Genomic DNA, 15243 nt, shown 5'->3' with positions numbered 1-15243 from the left:
TTAAGGGAAAGATAAACCAGCCATGGCTAACCAATGAAATTAAGGAGGGAAGTTAAAGGAGAAGATGTATACAGTGAAAAGGTAGGATTTGATAAGTGACAAAAGTAGTCGATACATTGGTTGCAATGTTCCAAAGATCCTGGGTATGGAAGTTTGAAGAGGCTGGGTGTGTATGCACTGGAGTCCAGAACAAGAGCTGTTTTTATCAAAACATAAAAGATTCTTATGGCACTTGACAGGGAAAATACTGGAAGGATGATTCTCTTCAATGGAAGAGTCAGAGACCAGAGATTATAGATTCAGAAGAAAGGATGGCTAATTAAATCTGAGATATGAAGGAATTCTTCTCTCAAAGGGTTGAGTATCTTTGGAATTTCTTTGCCCAGAACACTGAAGACTTACCCTTTGCATACATTTCAGGATGAGGTGGATAGATCTTTAAACAGTCAAGGGATATGGAGCAAGGGCAGATAGGTGGACTTGATCTTCTTAAATGGTGCAGCAAGCTTGAGGGTCTAAATGGCTTCCTCCTGATCCCATTTCTATAGTCTTAATACAGGGAATGCTTTGTAGAGCAATTGTGACTCTTTGACATGTGTCATCTCTCTGTGGGATGGAACTTTGTTTTATTCAAGAGTCATTGAACAGATTGATGCTTCAAGAGATGAATAAATAGATTTAGAAGTCGAGTTGATGCTCATTGGGAATCAAGTAATTTCTTCCATTGCTGTCAGAGGGAACATACACTTCTTGTTCAAGGAGGAGGGAGGTGGAAGTAAAGACTTACTGACTTGCTAGATACTAGGAGTATGATTTCATTAAACACTCCACTGTGGTCAAGCAATGTGATTACAATTGGTGGAAATGTGGCACTTACTTCCTGTGGTAACGGATGGAAGTAGAAAACCAAGGAGACTGAATGTCAAACCTCTGGGGACTTTGCTGTAGAACATTCGTAACCTCATTTCACAGATTCAGCCTCTTTCCCTGTAAAAATACACAAATAACCTAAGAGACTGGTTGTTCTTTGTGCCTGCTTCACCTCCTGATCCCATAAAGCTCTATCGCCACATGCAAAATATATCAGCAAACTGATGAAATACCAGGGACCAACTCTCCAGAAGCTCAGCCCCACCCAGGATCGGGCAACAATTCATTAACTTAAGCATCCTCCACACAGGTGTACCATGGCGGCAGTGGGGTCCATGTGAAGGAAGAGCTGCAGCAGTGTTCTCCAGCAGACCCTGGAGGTGCTAAGTAGAGACAACTGAGGGCAACAGACCACGGAATCTGATGAGAAAGGAAGGTGAAGAGTGGAACCAAATAAAGGAGGGATGGTGGGGCGGGTGGAAACAGTGGGGGGAGGAACTCAGGGACCCAGTGCCAGGAGTTTGCAGGTGATGGACAGATAAGTAGGTGGCGGAGGGGACAGAAACTGGGTGATAGGGGGCTGGGAGGTTTGGAACAAGGGTGTGTGTGGGAGGACCTGGTTTGATCAGAAGGAGAGAGAAAGGGACTGAGGCAGAGCAAGTTACCTGAAATTGGAGAATTCAATATTCATGCCTTTCGGTTGCAGACCGCCCTGGCAGAATACGAGACGTTGCTCTGCTAGTTTGCATTTGGTCTCACCATGGAGGCAGAGGACAGACAGGTCAGTGTAGGAATGGGAAGGGGAAGGGGAATTAAAATAATTTGCAACCAGGAGCTCAAGATGGCCATTGTGCAGAGTGCAGGTGCTCGGCAAAGCAGTCGACTAGCCTGGGCTTGGTCTCACCGATGTAGGGGAGTCCACATCAAGAGTTCCCAATGCAATACACAAGGTTTGAGGTGGTGCGTGTGAATACTGTCTTGCCTAGAAGGGCTGTAAAGGTCCCTGGATGGAGGCAAGCGAGGTAGTGTAGGGACAGGTGTTACACCTCCTATGGTTGCAGGGGAAAGTGCCTGGGGAGGGGGTGACGGATGAGCAGACCAGGGACTCATGGAGAGAATGGCCCCCATGGAAAGCAGAAAGGGCTGGGGAGAGAAAGATGCGACTGGTGGCTGGATCATGCTGTAGCTGGTGGAACTGTCAAGCATAACACTATTACAGCGCCAGAGACCTGGGTTCAATTCTGGCCACTGTCTGTAAGGAGTTTGTACGTTCTCCCTGTGTCTGCATGGGTTTCCCCCAAGTGCTCCAGTTTCCTCCCACATTCCAAAGACATACGCGTTAGGAAATTATGGGCATACTATACTGGTGCTGGAAACGTGGCCCCCAGAACACTCTACGCAAAAAAAGATGCATTTCACTGTGTGTTTCAATGTACATGTGACTAATAAGGATATCTTATCGTATCTGCATGCAAAGGCTGGTGGGGGTGAAAGTTAAGGACGAAGAGAACTCTATCAAGTGTTCTGTTGGGTGGGGGGGGGGTGGGTGAAGTGAGGGCAGAAGTGCAGTAAAGAGAGATGTGGGTGAGCCCTCCATCAACTACAGTGAGGGGGAAGCTACATTTCCTGAAAAAGATCTCAGATGTCCTGGAGTAGAAAGTCTCATCCCAAGATCAGATGTGCAGAGACAGAAACAGAGAAAGGGCTGGTGTCCTTACAAGGTACAGGGTGGGAGGAGGTGCAGTCAAGGTAGCTGTGAGTGTCAGTGGGTTTGTGGTAAGTGTTGGTGGATACTTTGTCTCCTGAGATGGAGAAAGAAGAGAGAAGTGTCAGAAATAGTCTGAGTGAATTAGAGAGTTAGAAGTTAGTGGTGAAGTTGATGAAATTAAGAAGTTTCACACAGTTGCAGGAGGTAGCACCAGTGGACTTGTCAACGTAGCAGAGAAAGAGTTGGAAAGTGCTGCAAGAGTAACAAAGACGGCTCCACGTAGCCAACAAAAAGGCAGGCATAGCCTGTGCAAATGCCCACGGTTACACCTTTGAATTGTAGTGTGAGGAAAAAAAAACAAAGTTGTTCAGGGTAAGAACAAGTTTCATCAGGTGGAGGAGAACTAGAGGGATCAATGTTCTAGAAAGAAATGGAGCGCCCCAAGGCCTTCCTGATGGGATATGGAAGTGAACAGAGGTTGGACATCCATGGTAAAGATGAGGCGGTGGGGTCCAGGGAATGGGAAAAATGGTGGAGAGCATGCAAGGTGTTCTGGTTATAGGTGGGAAGGGATTGGATAAGGGGGGGACAAGATAGGGTTAAGGCATTAAGACATAAGTGGGGCAAGAGCCGGTAGAAACAATGGACCTATCATCTAGGTTTTCAAATGTGTTTATCTGAAAATTCTATAAATTACATATCATAGAACATATAACAACATAAGAAATAGGAGCAGGAGGAGGCCATCTGACCTGTCGAGCCTGCTCTGCCATTCGATAAGATCATGGCTGATTTGACCATGGATTCAGCTCCACATACCTGCCTTTTCCCCCATAACCCTTAATTCCCTACTATGCAAAAGTCTATCTAACTGTGTCTTAAATATATTTAATGAGATAGCTTCTACTGCTTCCCTAGGCAGAGAATTCCACAGATACATTACTCTCTGGGAAAAGCAGTTTCTCCTCATCTGTCCTAAATTTACTCTCCCAAATCTTGAGGCTATTTCCCCTTGTTCTGATCTCACCTACCAGTGGAAACAACCTTCCTGCCTCTATCTGATCTGTCCCTTTCATAATTTTATATTTCTATAATATCCCTTCTCATTCTTCTGAATCCCAGCAAGTATGGTCCCAGGTGACTCAATCTCTCCTCATAGGTTAACCCCCTCATCTCCAGAATCAACCTGGTGAACCTCCTCTGCACCACCTCCAAAGCCAGTACATCTTTCCTCAAGTAAGGCAACTGGAACTGCACGCAGTACTTCAGGTGCGGCCTCACCAGTACCCTGTACAGTTGCAGCATAACCTCCCTGCTCTTAACTTCAATCCTTCTAGCAATGAAGACAAACATTCCATTTGCCTTCTTGATAGCCTATTGCACCTGTAAACCAACCTTTTACAATTCATGCACAAGCACTCCCAAGTCCCCCTGTACAACAGCATGCTGCAATCTTTCACCATTTAAATAATAACTTGATCTTCTATTTTTCCTCCCAAAGTGGATGACCTTGCATTTATCAACGTTGTACTCCATCTGTCAGACCCTTGCCCACTCACTTAACCTATCTATATCTCTCTGCAGACTCTCCGCATCCTCTGCGCAATTTGCTTTTCCACTTAAGTCAGTGTCATCAGCAAACTTTTTTTTCAATCTTTTTATTAGTTTTCAAATTAATACAGATTGATATATAGCATCAATATTTATACATGTAATACAAAGAGATCAGGATAACAATCATAGCATATATAATCATAAAGAACAACAAAATATAAAAAAAATCTGTAGATCCAACGATCTCTTAGTAAATGAATATAATATAAAAGAAAGGAAAGAAAAAGATTTATTATATAAATTTTTAAAACCCCAAATCAATAAAAAAAATTATAAACAATATAAACTAAACAAAACAAAAACTTTTTAAAAGAAAAACAAACAATGAAAAAAAGAAGAAAAACTGGGCTAAAATTTCTCAGTAGAAACAGAGCAATATTATGTCATCAAGTCCATTCCTCCAAGTTGGAAAGTTATTGAAAGGGGATCTACATCATGCGAAAAGATTGAATAAATGGACTCCAAATATCTTCAAATTTAAGCGAAGGATCAACAGTACCACTCCTAATTTTTTCCAAGTTTAAACATGATATAGTTTAGCAAATTTAGATACCCTACACTCAGTCCCCTTTCCAAATTGTTAATGTATATCATGAACAGTTGCAGGCCCAGCACTAACCACCGTGGCACCCCAGTCAATACTGATTGCCAAGCAGAGAAACACCCCTTAATTCCAAAGCTCTCCATTCTATTGGTTAACCAATCCTCGATACATGCTAATACAATACCACTTCCCCCACCCCCCACCCACCCAACTCCACGTATCCTTATCTTATGGATGTCTTTTATGCGACACCTTATCAAACACCTGCTGGAAATCCAAGTATACAACATCCACCTGTTCCCCTCTATCCACTGCGCTCATTATATCCTCAAAGAATTCCAATAAGTTTGTCAAACAGGATATGCCCTTCCTAAATCCATGCTGCGTCTGCCTCATGGAACCATTTCCATCCAGATGTCTCACTATTTCTTCCTTAATGATAGCTTCAAGCATTTTCCCCCAACTACAAACATTAAGTAACTGGCCTATAGTTACCTGCATTTTGCCCACATCCTTTTTCTTAAAAAACAGTGGTGTGACATGCGCTGTCTTCCAATCTGCTGGGACCTGCCCAGAGAATTTTGGTAAATTATTGCAAGTGCCTCTATAATAGCCTCCGCCATTTCTTTCAGTACCCTGGGATGCATCCCTTCAGGACCAGGGGACTTGTCTACCTTTAGGCCCACTAGTTTGCTCATCACTACCACTTTAGTGACAGCAATTGTATCAAGGTCCTCACCTCCCATCACATCCATAACATCTCTATTTGGTATGTTAGACATGTCCTCCACCGTGAAGAACAACACAAAATAGTTGTTCAAGGCTTTGGCCATTTCCACATTATTCAATATCAATTCCCCCTTCTCATCTTCCAAAGGACCCATGTTCACTGTAGTCACCTTTTTCTGCTTTATATAATTATAAATCTTTTACTATCTGCTTTTATATTTTGTGCTAATTTACTTTCATAATCTATCTTCCCTTTCCTTATTGCTTGCTTAGTGGTTCTTTGTTGCTTTTTAAACTTTTCCCAGTCTTCCAGTTTCCCATTACTCTTAGCAACTTCATATGCATGGTAATGTAACATTATTACAGCACCAGCAACCCAGGTTCAGTTCCAGCTGCTGTCTGTAAGGAGTTTGTATGTTCTCCCCACGTCTGCGTGGGTTTACTCCAGGTGCTCTGGTTTCCTCCCACATTCCGAAAGACATACGGGTTAGGAAGCTGTGGGTATGCTATGTTGGCGCTGGAAGTGTGGTGACACTTGTTGACTGCCCCAGAATACTCGATGCAAAGATGCATTTCACTGTGTGTTTCGATGTACGTGTGACAGATAAAGAAATTTTCTTAGTTATCCAAGGCTAACTCTCCCCACCCTTACTGTCTTGCTTTTAACTGGGATATACTTTTGTTGAGCACCGTGAAAAATCTTTGAAAGTCTTCCACTGTCCCACCATACAGCCTATGTTTCCAGTCTATGCTAGCCAACTCCTCCCTCATCCTGTTGCAGTCTCCCTTGTTTAGGCATAATACACTGGTTTTAGACTGAACTATTGCACCCGCTGCTTGTATGAGAAATTCGATCACTCTTCCCAAGAGGATCTCCAACTACAAGATTGTTAATTTTACCTGTCTCTTTGCATAGGACCAGATCTAAGATAGCATTTTCCCTGGTAGGTTCACAAACATGCTGTTCAAGAAAGCCATCACAGATGCATTTGATATCCTCCCCAAGACTGCCTCAACCAACTTGACTCACCCAATCTATGAAGCAGTTAAAGTCCCCCCCAATGTCAAATGCTATTCCATTCTTACATGCGTCAAATATTTCTTGGTTTATTGCCTGTGCCACTGTAATGTTATTATTTAGTGGCCTATAGACAACTCCCTACGGTTGTTTGTTCCCTTTACTATTCCCAATCTCTACGCAGATGGACTCAACATTCCGCTCCTTAGAAATTATATTGTCTCTCATTATCACCCTGATCTCATTCTTAATTAAGAATGCTGCTCTACCTCCCTTCCCTTTCCACCTATCCCTTCATATTACTTGATCCCTCTTATATTTAATTCCCAATCATCACCACCCTGAAACCACATTTCTTTAATGGCTACTAAATCCTTTGTACCACAAGGTCACTGACCTTGTTTCGAATACTACAGCCATTCAGATAAAGTGCCCTTACACTCATTGTCCTTTTAGAATCTAGCAACCTTCACATATTTTGCATTCAACTTTTCTGTACTCCACTCTTCTCTTTTCTAACTTTTGCTTTGGTCTCTGCTTTGCTTCCTTGTCTTTCTACATGGATTCCCATCCCCCTGCCATACAAGTTCAAACCCTCCCCAACAGCACCGGCAAACAATTCCCCTCAGACGTTAATCCCAGTCCTGCCCAGGTGTAGGCCATCTGATTTGTACTGGTCCCACCTTCCCCAGAACCAGTTCCAATGCTTCAGGAATCTGAAACCCTCCCTCCTGCACCACTGCTCAAACCACATATTCATCCTAACTATGTTGCTATTCCTACTCTGACGAGCACATGGCACAGGTAGTAATCCTGAGATTATTAACTTTGAGGTCCTAGTCTTTAATCAAGCTCCTAGCTCCCTAAATTTGGCTTGCAGGACCTCATCCTGCTTTTCTCCTACATCGTTGGTACCTACATGCACCACGACAAATGGCTGTTCACCCTCCCCTTCCAGGATGCTCTGCAGCCGTTCCGAGGCATCCCTGACACTCGCACCCAGGAGACAACACACCAACTGGGAGTCTAGTTTGCAACCATAGAAGCTCCTGTCTATTCCCCTTACCATGGAATCCCCTACCACTATAGCTCTGCTGCTTTTTCCTGCCCTCCTGTGCAGCAGAGCCACTCACAGTGCCGAGATCCTGGCTACTACTGCCTTCCCCTGATGAGCCATCTCCCCCAACAGTATCCAAAGCAGTAGACCTGTTTTGGAGGGACATGACCACAGGGCATTCCTGGACTACCTTCCTGCTACTGCTCTGCCTGTTGGTCACCCACTCCCTTTCCTTCCTTTGGCCCTTAAGCTGCAGTGTGACCGACTCACTAACTGTGTTATCCACAACATCCTCAGCATCACAGATGCTCCAAAGTGAATCCATGCACAGCTTCAGTGCCACCATGCAGTCTGTCAGGAGCTGCAGCTGGACACACTTCCTGCACACACACAGTCATCAGAGATGATGACAGTCTCCCCGAGTTCCCACATTGCACAGGAGGAGCATGACACAAGTCTGAGCTCACCTGCCATGACTAAAAGCTTCAAGGGGAAAAAAAATAAAGAAACAAAAGAGGAATAAGAACTTACCCCCACCTTAGTGTTGCTCACCTTCCCCACTAAAGCCCAAATTTAGACAACAACCCCTCTCAAAATAGCCACTTTGCTTGACCCTAGCTTCTTTTTATTAGCTGCTGATAATCAGCTAATTGGCTGCTCACCTATTAACTAACGATTAACTGACTTACCTCTTAAATTCCTGCAGGTGAAACTCACAAGCAAGCAAGGAGACTCACCTCTTTTTCAATTCTCTCACTCTCGCTCCAAGTCCCAAACTCTTCCTTACTAAAACCATTTTTTTTAAAGAGCTGCTCGCACTCCCCTCACTGAGGTCAGTTACTCAGCCTCTTCTCGCTGAAGCCTCCTGAGCTGAATCCTCAGTCCCCTACTCTAACACCGGTCCACTCCAAAACTGGCCGCTTCAAAATGGCCGATGATGATGTCATCATGAGTAAATATGATGCAAACCCTAAGTGTTGCTGACCTTACTGTTACACTAGAATAAAATACACACCTTTGTTGTGAAGCTCCTGCTGACCTATGGCTATTATTGTGTTATGCTTATTCTTCATCAAGAGACAAACTTTGTGTGGATTTAACATCTGAACATTTTATTAACCAACAACATACAGGCTTGCTTTCCCTCTCTTTTTACAGCCACTTCCTGTTCCCCCATGTGACCCCTTGCAATGCCTACTGGGAACTGTAGTTCTTTATTATAACTACATAATAACACATAATAACACACTGTGGTTAACGTTTACCAGCAACCCCCCCCCCCCCCCAGCAGAATGCAAGATCCACCCAAAATACTTAACCGTTGGTGATAAGAATAGTCTTCAGTTTCCAAGTGAAATCATTACTGGAAGGAACAATAAAATGTTTGTTGAACCCCGAGGGATCTTTCAAGCTCATTGTGGGTGCCGGGAAAGTGCTGAGATTACAAGCAGAAATAGTTGAAAATGCACAGACGTTGATTACTGCTGTGAGGAAACGAAAGAAAGTGATATTAGTCACAGAAATTGGCTCTGAAGTGCACGGAGCCCTCATAACCTACTGGCTAGACAGAAAGCCAAAAATATGCGGTTTGCAGAAGCTGTTCAGTAGTGAGTTGAGTGCATCAACCCAGGGCCACTTGAGGTAGCAATGATCTATAAACTCAGCTGATGTACTCAGAAGCTGAGTAAAACTGTGAGTGATTACATTTTCAAGCTGTCACAGGTTAAAATGCTGCTTTGATCTCAAGTGCAATTATAAATGAAAGTACTTTCTTTCTACTGCATGTGGGTTCATACAGATTAAATTTTGAGCACAAACAATCTGCTGGAGGATCTCAGTGGATCAAGCAGCACGTGTGGGAGGAAAGGAATTGTCGACATCTTGGATTGAAACCCTGCATCACTCTGGATTCCAGCTTCTGCAGGGTCTTTTGTCCCCACTGAATTTTGTTGAATCAGATTGGATTAAAGGTGAAGAGGCAATGACCTAGTGATTCCAGGTGCTCACTGAAGGATGAGGTGGGTGACTGTCACAACAATGAGCCAGCAATGGTGTGGCTGTTGGCCATGGGTCTGCATTAGTTCCGGACTGATGTGAAGCAACCTGGAATCCGCTCCAGAAATGTGATTTTCAGATGCGTAACACTGAAATATGCAGCACCACATGGATGAATATCTGGGTTTCTTCTGCAAGAACTGCTTTTGTGTTTATTTTGGCAGCAATTCTTCTTCCATAATTTCTTAGACTGAACCATTACAAAGAATATATCTCCAGATTAGCTCTTGGACGTATAAAATGTAAATAACATGATATAAGCACCAAGTATTGTCAGGCCTTGCCTTTAGACTAGAATAAAATGCACACCCATGTTGTGAAGCTCCTGCTGACCTATGGTTATTATTGTGGACAGAGTTTACCAGCACCCCCAGCAGATTGCAAGGTCCACAAAATAATATTAACCATTGATGACGAGAATAGACTTAATTTTCAACATGGATCAACACTGACTGGAAAAGTCAAAGAATAGAATGGTGGCTACACCTCCAAAGGATCTCTGCTAAATCAGGCTCATTGTGGGTGCCAACAAAATGTTAAGGTCATGACGAAAAAGCTGAATTAGCAGAAACTGCACAGACATTGATTACAACAGTGAGGAAATGAAAGCAAGTGAAATTACACACAAAAATTGGCACCGAACTGCATAGCACCCTCACTAAGCTACTGTCTCTTCAGAAAGCTTAAGATACCCAGTTGGAAGCAGTGCACAAGTCAGTTGAGTACATCAGCCCATGGCCATTAAGATAGCAGTGAGCTATAAATTGATCCTACATAATCAAAAATTAGGAGAAACCATCTTCATCGGAAAGACCTATCAATGCTCTCTTGATTTATTGGAAGCCATTAATAATGCAAATTGACACAGTTCAGATTGCTCAATTATGTTCAGGCATCTACCCTTGGAAAGTATAACAGCCAGTCAACTAGAAGAGATATCAAAGGTTCGAGGATGGATGCAAGGCATGATATGCCTTCGGCTTGAGTTACCCTTGTTGTGGCAGTTTATACCGAGCAATCAACTCTGCTGGGTAGGGATTAGCTTGTGAAGTTGAAGCTCAATTGTTTTCTGGAGACATCTGCAAAGCTGCTTACTGAGGAATTACTAGCTCAAAGGCCACATATAGATTAAATCAGGAGTTAAACCTGTCCCAAAGTGAGCTCATTGTTCATGGAACAGCCAGTAGGAAGAAGAACTTGAAAGATTGAGAAGAAATGGAGTGCAGGTTAAGTTCAATCATAGTGACTGGGCAAATCCAAATATTGCTATACGTAAAGTACACAAAACAATAAGATTTTGTGGCATTAACAATATAACTTTATATCAGATAAACATTTACCCCACCCAAATGTGGAAATGTATCTGCTGCGTTTATATTGTACCACTTATATTGTGCCTTTCTCAACCAAAGAATGTTCCAGAACAATGAAGTATTTTTGAAGTGTCGTCACTACTGTAAAATAGGAATAGCAAGATCAATTAACACACAGCAAGGTCCCACAAAATGTAATGGGATTAACTGCCTATTTATCATTTTTATCCTTCTTTGATGGGCAAGTAAGACCCCTGCTCAGCTCTGACTACTGCCTTGGGATCATAAACACTTATCTGAGAGGCAGACAGGAGATCAGTTATCTTCCCACCCAGCACCACAGATGGTGCAGCATTCTGTCAGAACTGCACTGATCTATTAGCCAAGATTATGTGGCCAAATCTTTGGAGTGGGGCTTTAATCCACTTAGTGAGAGGCTACCATTGATCCTCAGTTGACTCCTCTATGTTCAGAGTACTTATATTATTTTGACATTTGGTTTTCAAAAAAAAAGACAAATAAATTTCATGGTGCAGGCTATAGCATGCTATGGTGAGACTAAATATGACTGGGTACTGCCTGTGTGAATGCAGAGCATCACACAGTGGCTGCTCAGTAGTGTAGTTCTTAGTGTAACACTTTTACAGCGTCAGCAACCCGGGTTCAATTCCGGCCACTGTAAGGAGTTTGTACATCCTCCCCCTGGGTCTGCATGGGTTTCCTCTGGGTGCTCTGGTTTCCTCCCACATTCCAAAGACATACAGGTTAGGAGTTGTGGGCATGCAATGTTAGAGCCGGAAGAGTGGCGATACTTGCGGACTGCCCCCAGCACATTCTCAGTAACACAAAAAGAGGCACTTCACTGTGTGTTTTGATGTACATGTGACTAATAAATAAATACCTTATACCTTAATACCTTGTTCCAGGTTTTAGAATGTACCTTTTTGTTAAAGTATTCCAATACAGAATTATGGGCATTGAGTCTGGGCCATTTATCCTCCTACAAGAAGGTCTCCTTTAAGGTCTTTCCTCACTTCTTATTCCTCACCATTCCCAGTGCACATAACCTTATTCCACCCACCACACCACACAGAACCCCCTTCATCCCTCCACAGCCTCCATCTCTGGAACTTGTCCTGAAACCGGCTACTCCTGGTAATCTATTTACTCTTAATCTGTACTCCATAAATGACAACGTATTATCTCCATAAGACACATGCATCAAACACACGCTGCCCCCATACACCAGTCTAACATGCCTTTTGAAGCACAGAACAATTTCTAGGCCAATGTGTAAAACAACAATTGAGAATCATAAGCTAAATTATTTTTAAAGCTCTTTAACATGTCAGACAGAATCACCATGAACTTATTTAACTGGTTCTGACTGAGGCCTCATGAATTACCTGAAACAGGAAGTGGTTACCTCATTGGTCATATGAACCACATACACGTCCTGCAACCTGCTTGGTCGTAGTCTCATATGAGCTGCGCATGCATCCTGCAATAAGCTGCCAAGATATAAATATGATTGATTGAAACCTGTGACATGTACATAACTTGTGTTGTTCTGAGTAAGTCACAGGACCTCATGACCAGTTGGACTACATATAAATATCCAAATAACTTTTAACCAGAGGTAATCCTTTGATTTATAGATTTTCACAAGAACACAAGAAAATAGGAGCTAGAGTAAATCACTAGGCCCCTCAAGCCTGCCCTACCATACAATATGATCATGGCTGATCTATGCTGGTCTCAACTACTTTCCTATGCTAGTTCCCCCATAAGCTTCAATTCCTTGATCTTTCAAATATTCATCTATCTCCAACTTAAATATATTTACTGATCTGGCCTCCACCACCCCCGAGATCAGAGAATTCCAGAGATTCTCTACCCTCTGAGAGAAGACAGTTCTACGTATCTCAGTTATAAATGAACCGTCCCTTATCTAGTAATGTTGTCTTCTTGTTTGTGACTCGCTTACTAGTGAAAACGTCTCTTTCGGGGTGTATCTGCTGTGGTGACTGTGGGTCAGAGGTTGGTTTATAAGATGAGTAACTTTGCAAAATCTCACAAACACTGTTTTACTGGGAAAAGGAAGCTATGACAACTCACAGTTACAACAAAGGCTCAAGATGGTTTCCAACTCATTTTCACAGAATGTTCATTGAATTGCAGCTTCTATTACTCCTAGTATTACACTCATCAGAGAAGCTGACCCAAAAGTAAGGGAAGTCATCAAGCCCACTTTGAGGGCTGCCACTTAAAGTGTTCTGTACTGATTCATTTACTCTGCAGAATTTAGATTATGATGCTTTTACCTTTCATTTCTCTTTGAGCTGTTTTCAACTAAATTGATCTCACTGATTAGTCAAAGAATTGAACAGGCAGCAAAACTCCGAGAATAACAAAATCTCAAACAGTATCAAAGCATCACTTGGGAAACCTGAGAATTAAACCCAGTTTAAATGAAACATTTGATCTCAACTGGACAACAGCATGTGTCATCCAGCAAGGAGAGATCATGTGCGGATCTTCCTTGATTAACTTTCAGGGAAAAGGAGACAAAACAGAATAAATAAAAATGTGATGCCCTTGTTTAATCTGAAGAAGGGTAGGTTGCAACAGGATCTAAAAACCAACAATTTAGGTCAGGCCGCCTACCTTGTGGGAAGAGACTGGTGAAGGAGTCCAGAAACTGAGCAGCAAACCTCTGAACACAGTGACTCACAACAAGCTGAGGTCCGCACTCTCACTCTGCACTGTGACTATCTCTTGTGAAACCAGGAGACCAGCGAGCTTCCTCTTCCTTTCCAGCTCAGGATTCAGACATCATTGGTGCAGGGAGAGAAAGTCAGTTGAGAAAGGAAGCAGAAGGAAGCTAAAAAATGGGAACTTATCAAGCTCAACATTTCAAAAGGTATATACACTGGCATGCAAAAGTTTGGGCAGCCCTGGTCAAAATTTCTGTTGCTGTGAATAGCTAAGCAAGTAAAAGATGACCTGATTTCCAAAAGGCATAAAGTTAAAGATGACACATTTCTTTAATAGTTTAAGCAAGATTACTTCTTTATTTCCATCTTTTACAGTTTCAAAATAACAAAAAAGGAAAAGGGCCTGAAGCAAAACTTTGGGCACCCTGCATGGTCAGTACTTAGTAACATCCCCTCTGGCAAGTATCACAGCTTGTAAACGCTTTCTGCAGCCAGCTAAGGGTCTTTCAATTCTTGTTTGGGGGATTTTTGCCCATTCTTCCTTGCAAAAGGCTTCTAGTTCTGTGAGCTTCTTGGGCCGTCTTGTATGCACTGCTCTTTTGAGGTCTATCGACAGATTTTTGATAATGTTTAGGTCGGGACACTGTGAGGGCCATGGCAAAACCTTCAGCTTGTGCCTCTTGAGGTAGTCCAATGTGGATTTTGAGGTGTGTTTAGGATCGTTATCCTGTTGTAGAAGTCATCCTCTTTTCATCTTCAGCATTTTTACAGAGGGTGTGATGTTTGGTTCGAGAATTTGCTGGTATTTAATTGAATTAATTCTTCCCTCTACCAGTGAAATGTTCCCCATGCCACTGGCTGCAACACAAGCCCAACACATAATCGATCCACCCCCGTGCTTACCAGTTGGAGAGGTGTTCTTTTCATGAAATTCTGCACCCTTTTTTTTCCAAACTTTCCCGCATCCTCACCGCAAAATTCAGTATCAGAAGTTTGCAAAGGAACATCTAAACAAGCCTGATGCATTTTGGAAACAAGTCCTGTAGAGTGATGAAGTTAAAATAGAACTTTTTGGCTGCAATGAGCAAAGGTATGTTTGGAGAAAAAAGGGTGCAGAATTTCAGATTTTAAAAAAAACTTTAAAACTTTATTTATACAGCACAGTAACAGGCCCTCCCGGCCTAACGAGTCCGCGCCGCCCATTTAAACCCATGTTAACCTAGCTGTACCTCTTTGGAATGTGGGAAGAAACCGGAGCACCCGGAGGAAACCCACACCGACAGGGGAAGAATGTACAAACTCCTTACAGACAGCGACGGAAATTGAACCCCGATTGCTGGCGCTGTAATAGCGTCGCGCTAACCGCTACACTACCGTGTCACCTGTATAAAACGATGGAGGGCAGGGGTGGAGCAAGAGCTGGCAGGTGATAGGTGGATCCAGGTGAGGGGGGAGATAGGCAGATGAGGGTGGGAACGATGTCAGAAGCTGGGGTGTGATCGGTGGAAGTAACAATGGGCTGAAGGTGATGGAATCTGATAGGAAAGGAAGGTGGACCATTGAATACATTGGGGGGGAGGGGAGCCAGTGGGAGGAGTGTGTGGGTGACGGGCAAATG

At 43.0% G+C, this 15243-nt stretch overlaps 1 protein-coding gene across 7 annotated transcripts in view; it reads right to left on the bottom strand.

Annotated features, from left to right (window-relative positions):
• LOC127570084 (uncharacterized) overlaps positions 1–13666 on the bottom strand; it is a 53056-nt gene extending 39390 nt beyond the window's left edge. For 2 of the 7 annotated variants that reach the window (XM_052015354.1, XM_052015359.1), the window contains exons 1-3: positions 13576–13659; positions 12315–12419; positions 878–987 (exon numbers count right to left, since the gene is read on the bottom strand). In XM_052015354.1, coding sequence (XP_051871314.1) covers positions 878–965 — 88 coding nt within the window. In that variant the 5' untranslated portion in view covers positions 966–987; positions 12315–12419; positions 13576–13659. Of the gene's footprint in view, positions 1–877; positions 988–8859; positions 9025–12314; positions 12420–13575 lie in introns of all 7 variants that reach the window. The other 5 variants (XM_052015355.1, XM_052015360.1, XM_052015356.1 and 2 more) reach the window with 4 other exon arrangements.
• Positions 13667–15243: the final 1577 nt, after the last annotated feature.

This window comes from Pristis pectinata, chromosome 4 (genome assembly GCF_009764475.1).
Source record: "Pristis pectinata isolate sPriPec2 chromosome 4, sPriPec2.1.pri, whole genome shotgun sequence".
Classification (NCBI taxonomy): domain Eukaryota; kingdom Metazoa; phylum Chordata; class Chondrichthyes; order Rhinopristiformes; family Pristidae; genus Pristis; species Pristis pectinata.
This window is presented reverse-complemented; position numbering and strand designations above follow the sequence as displayed.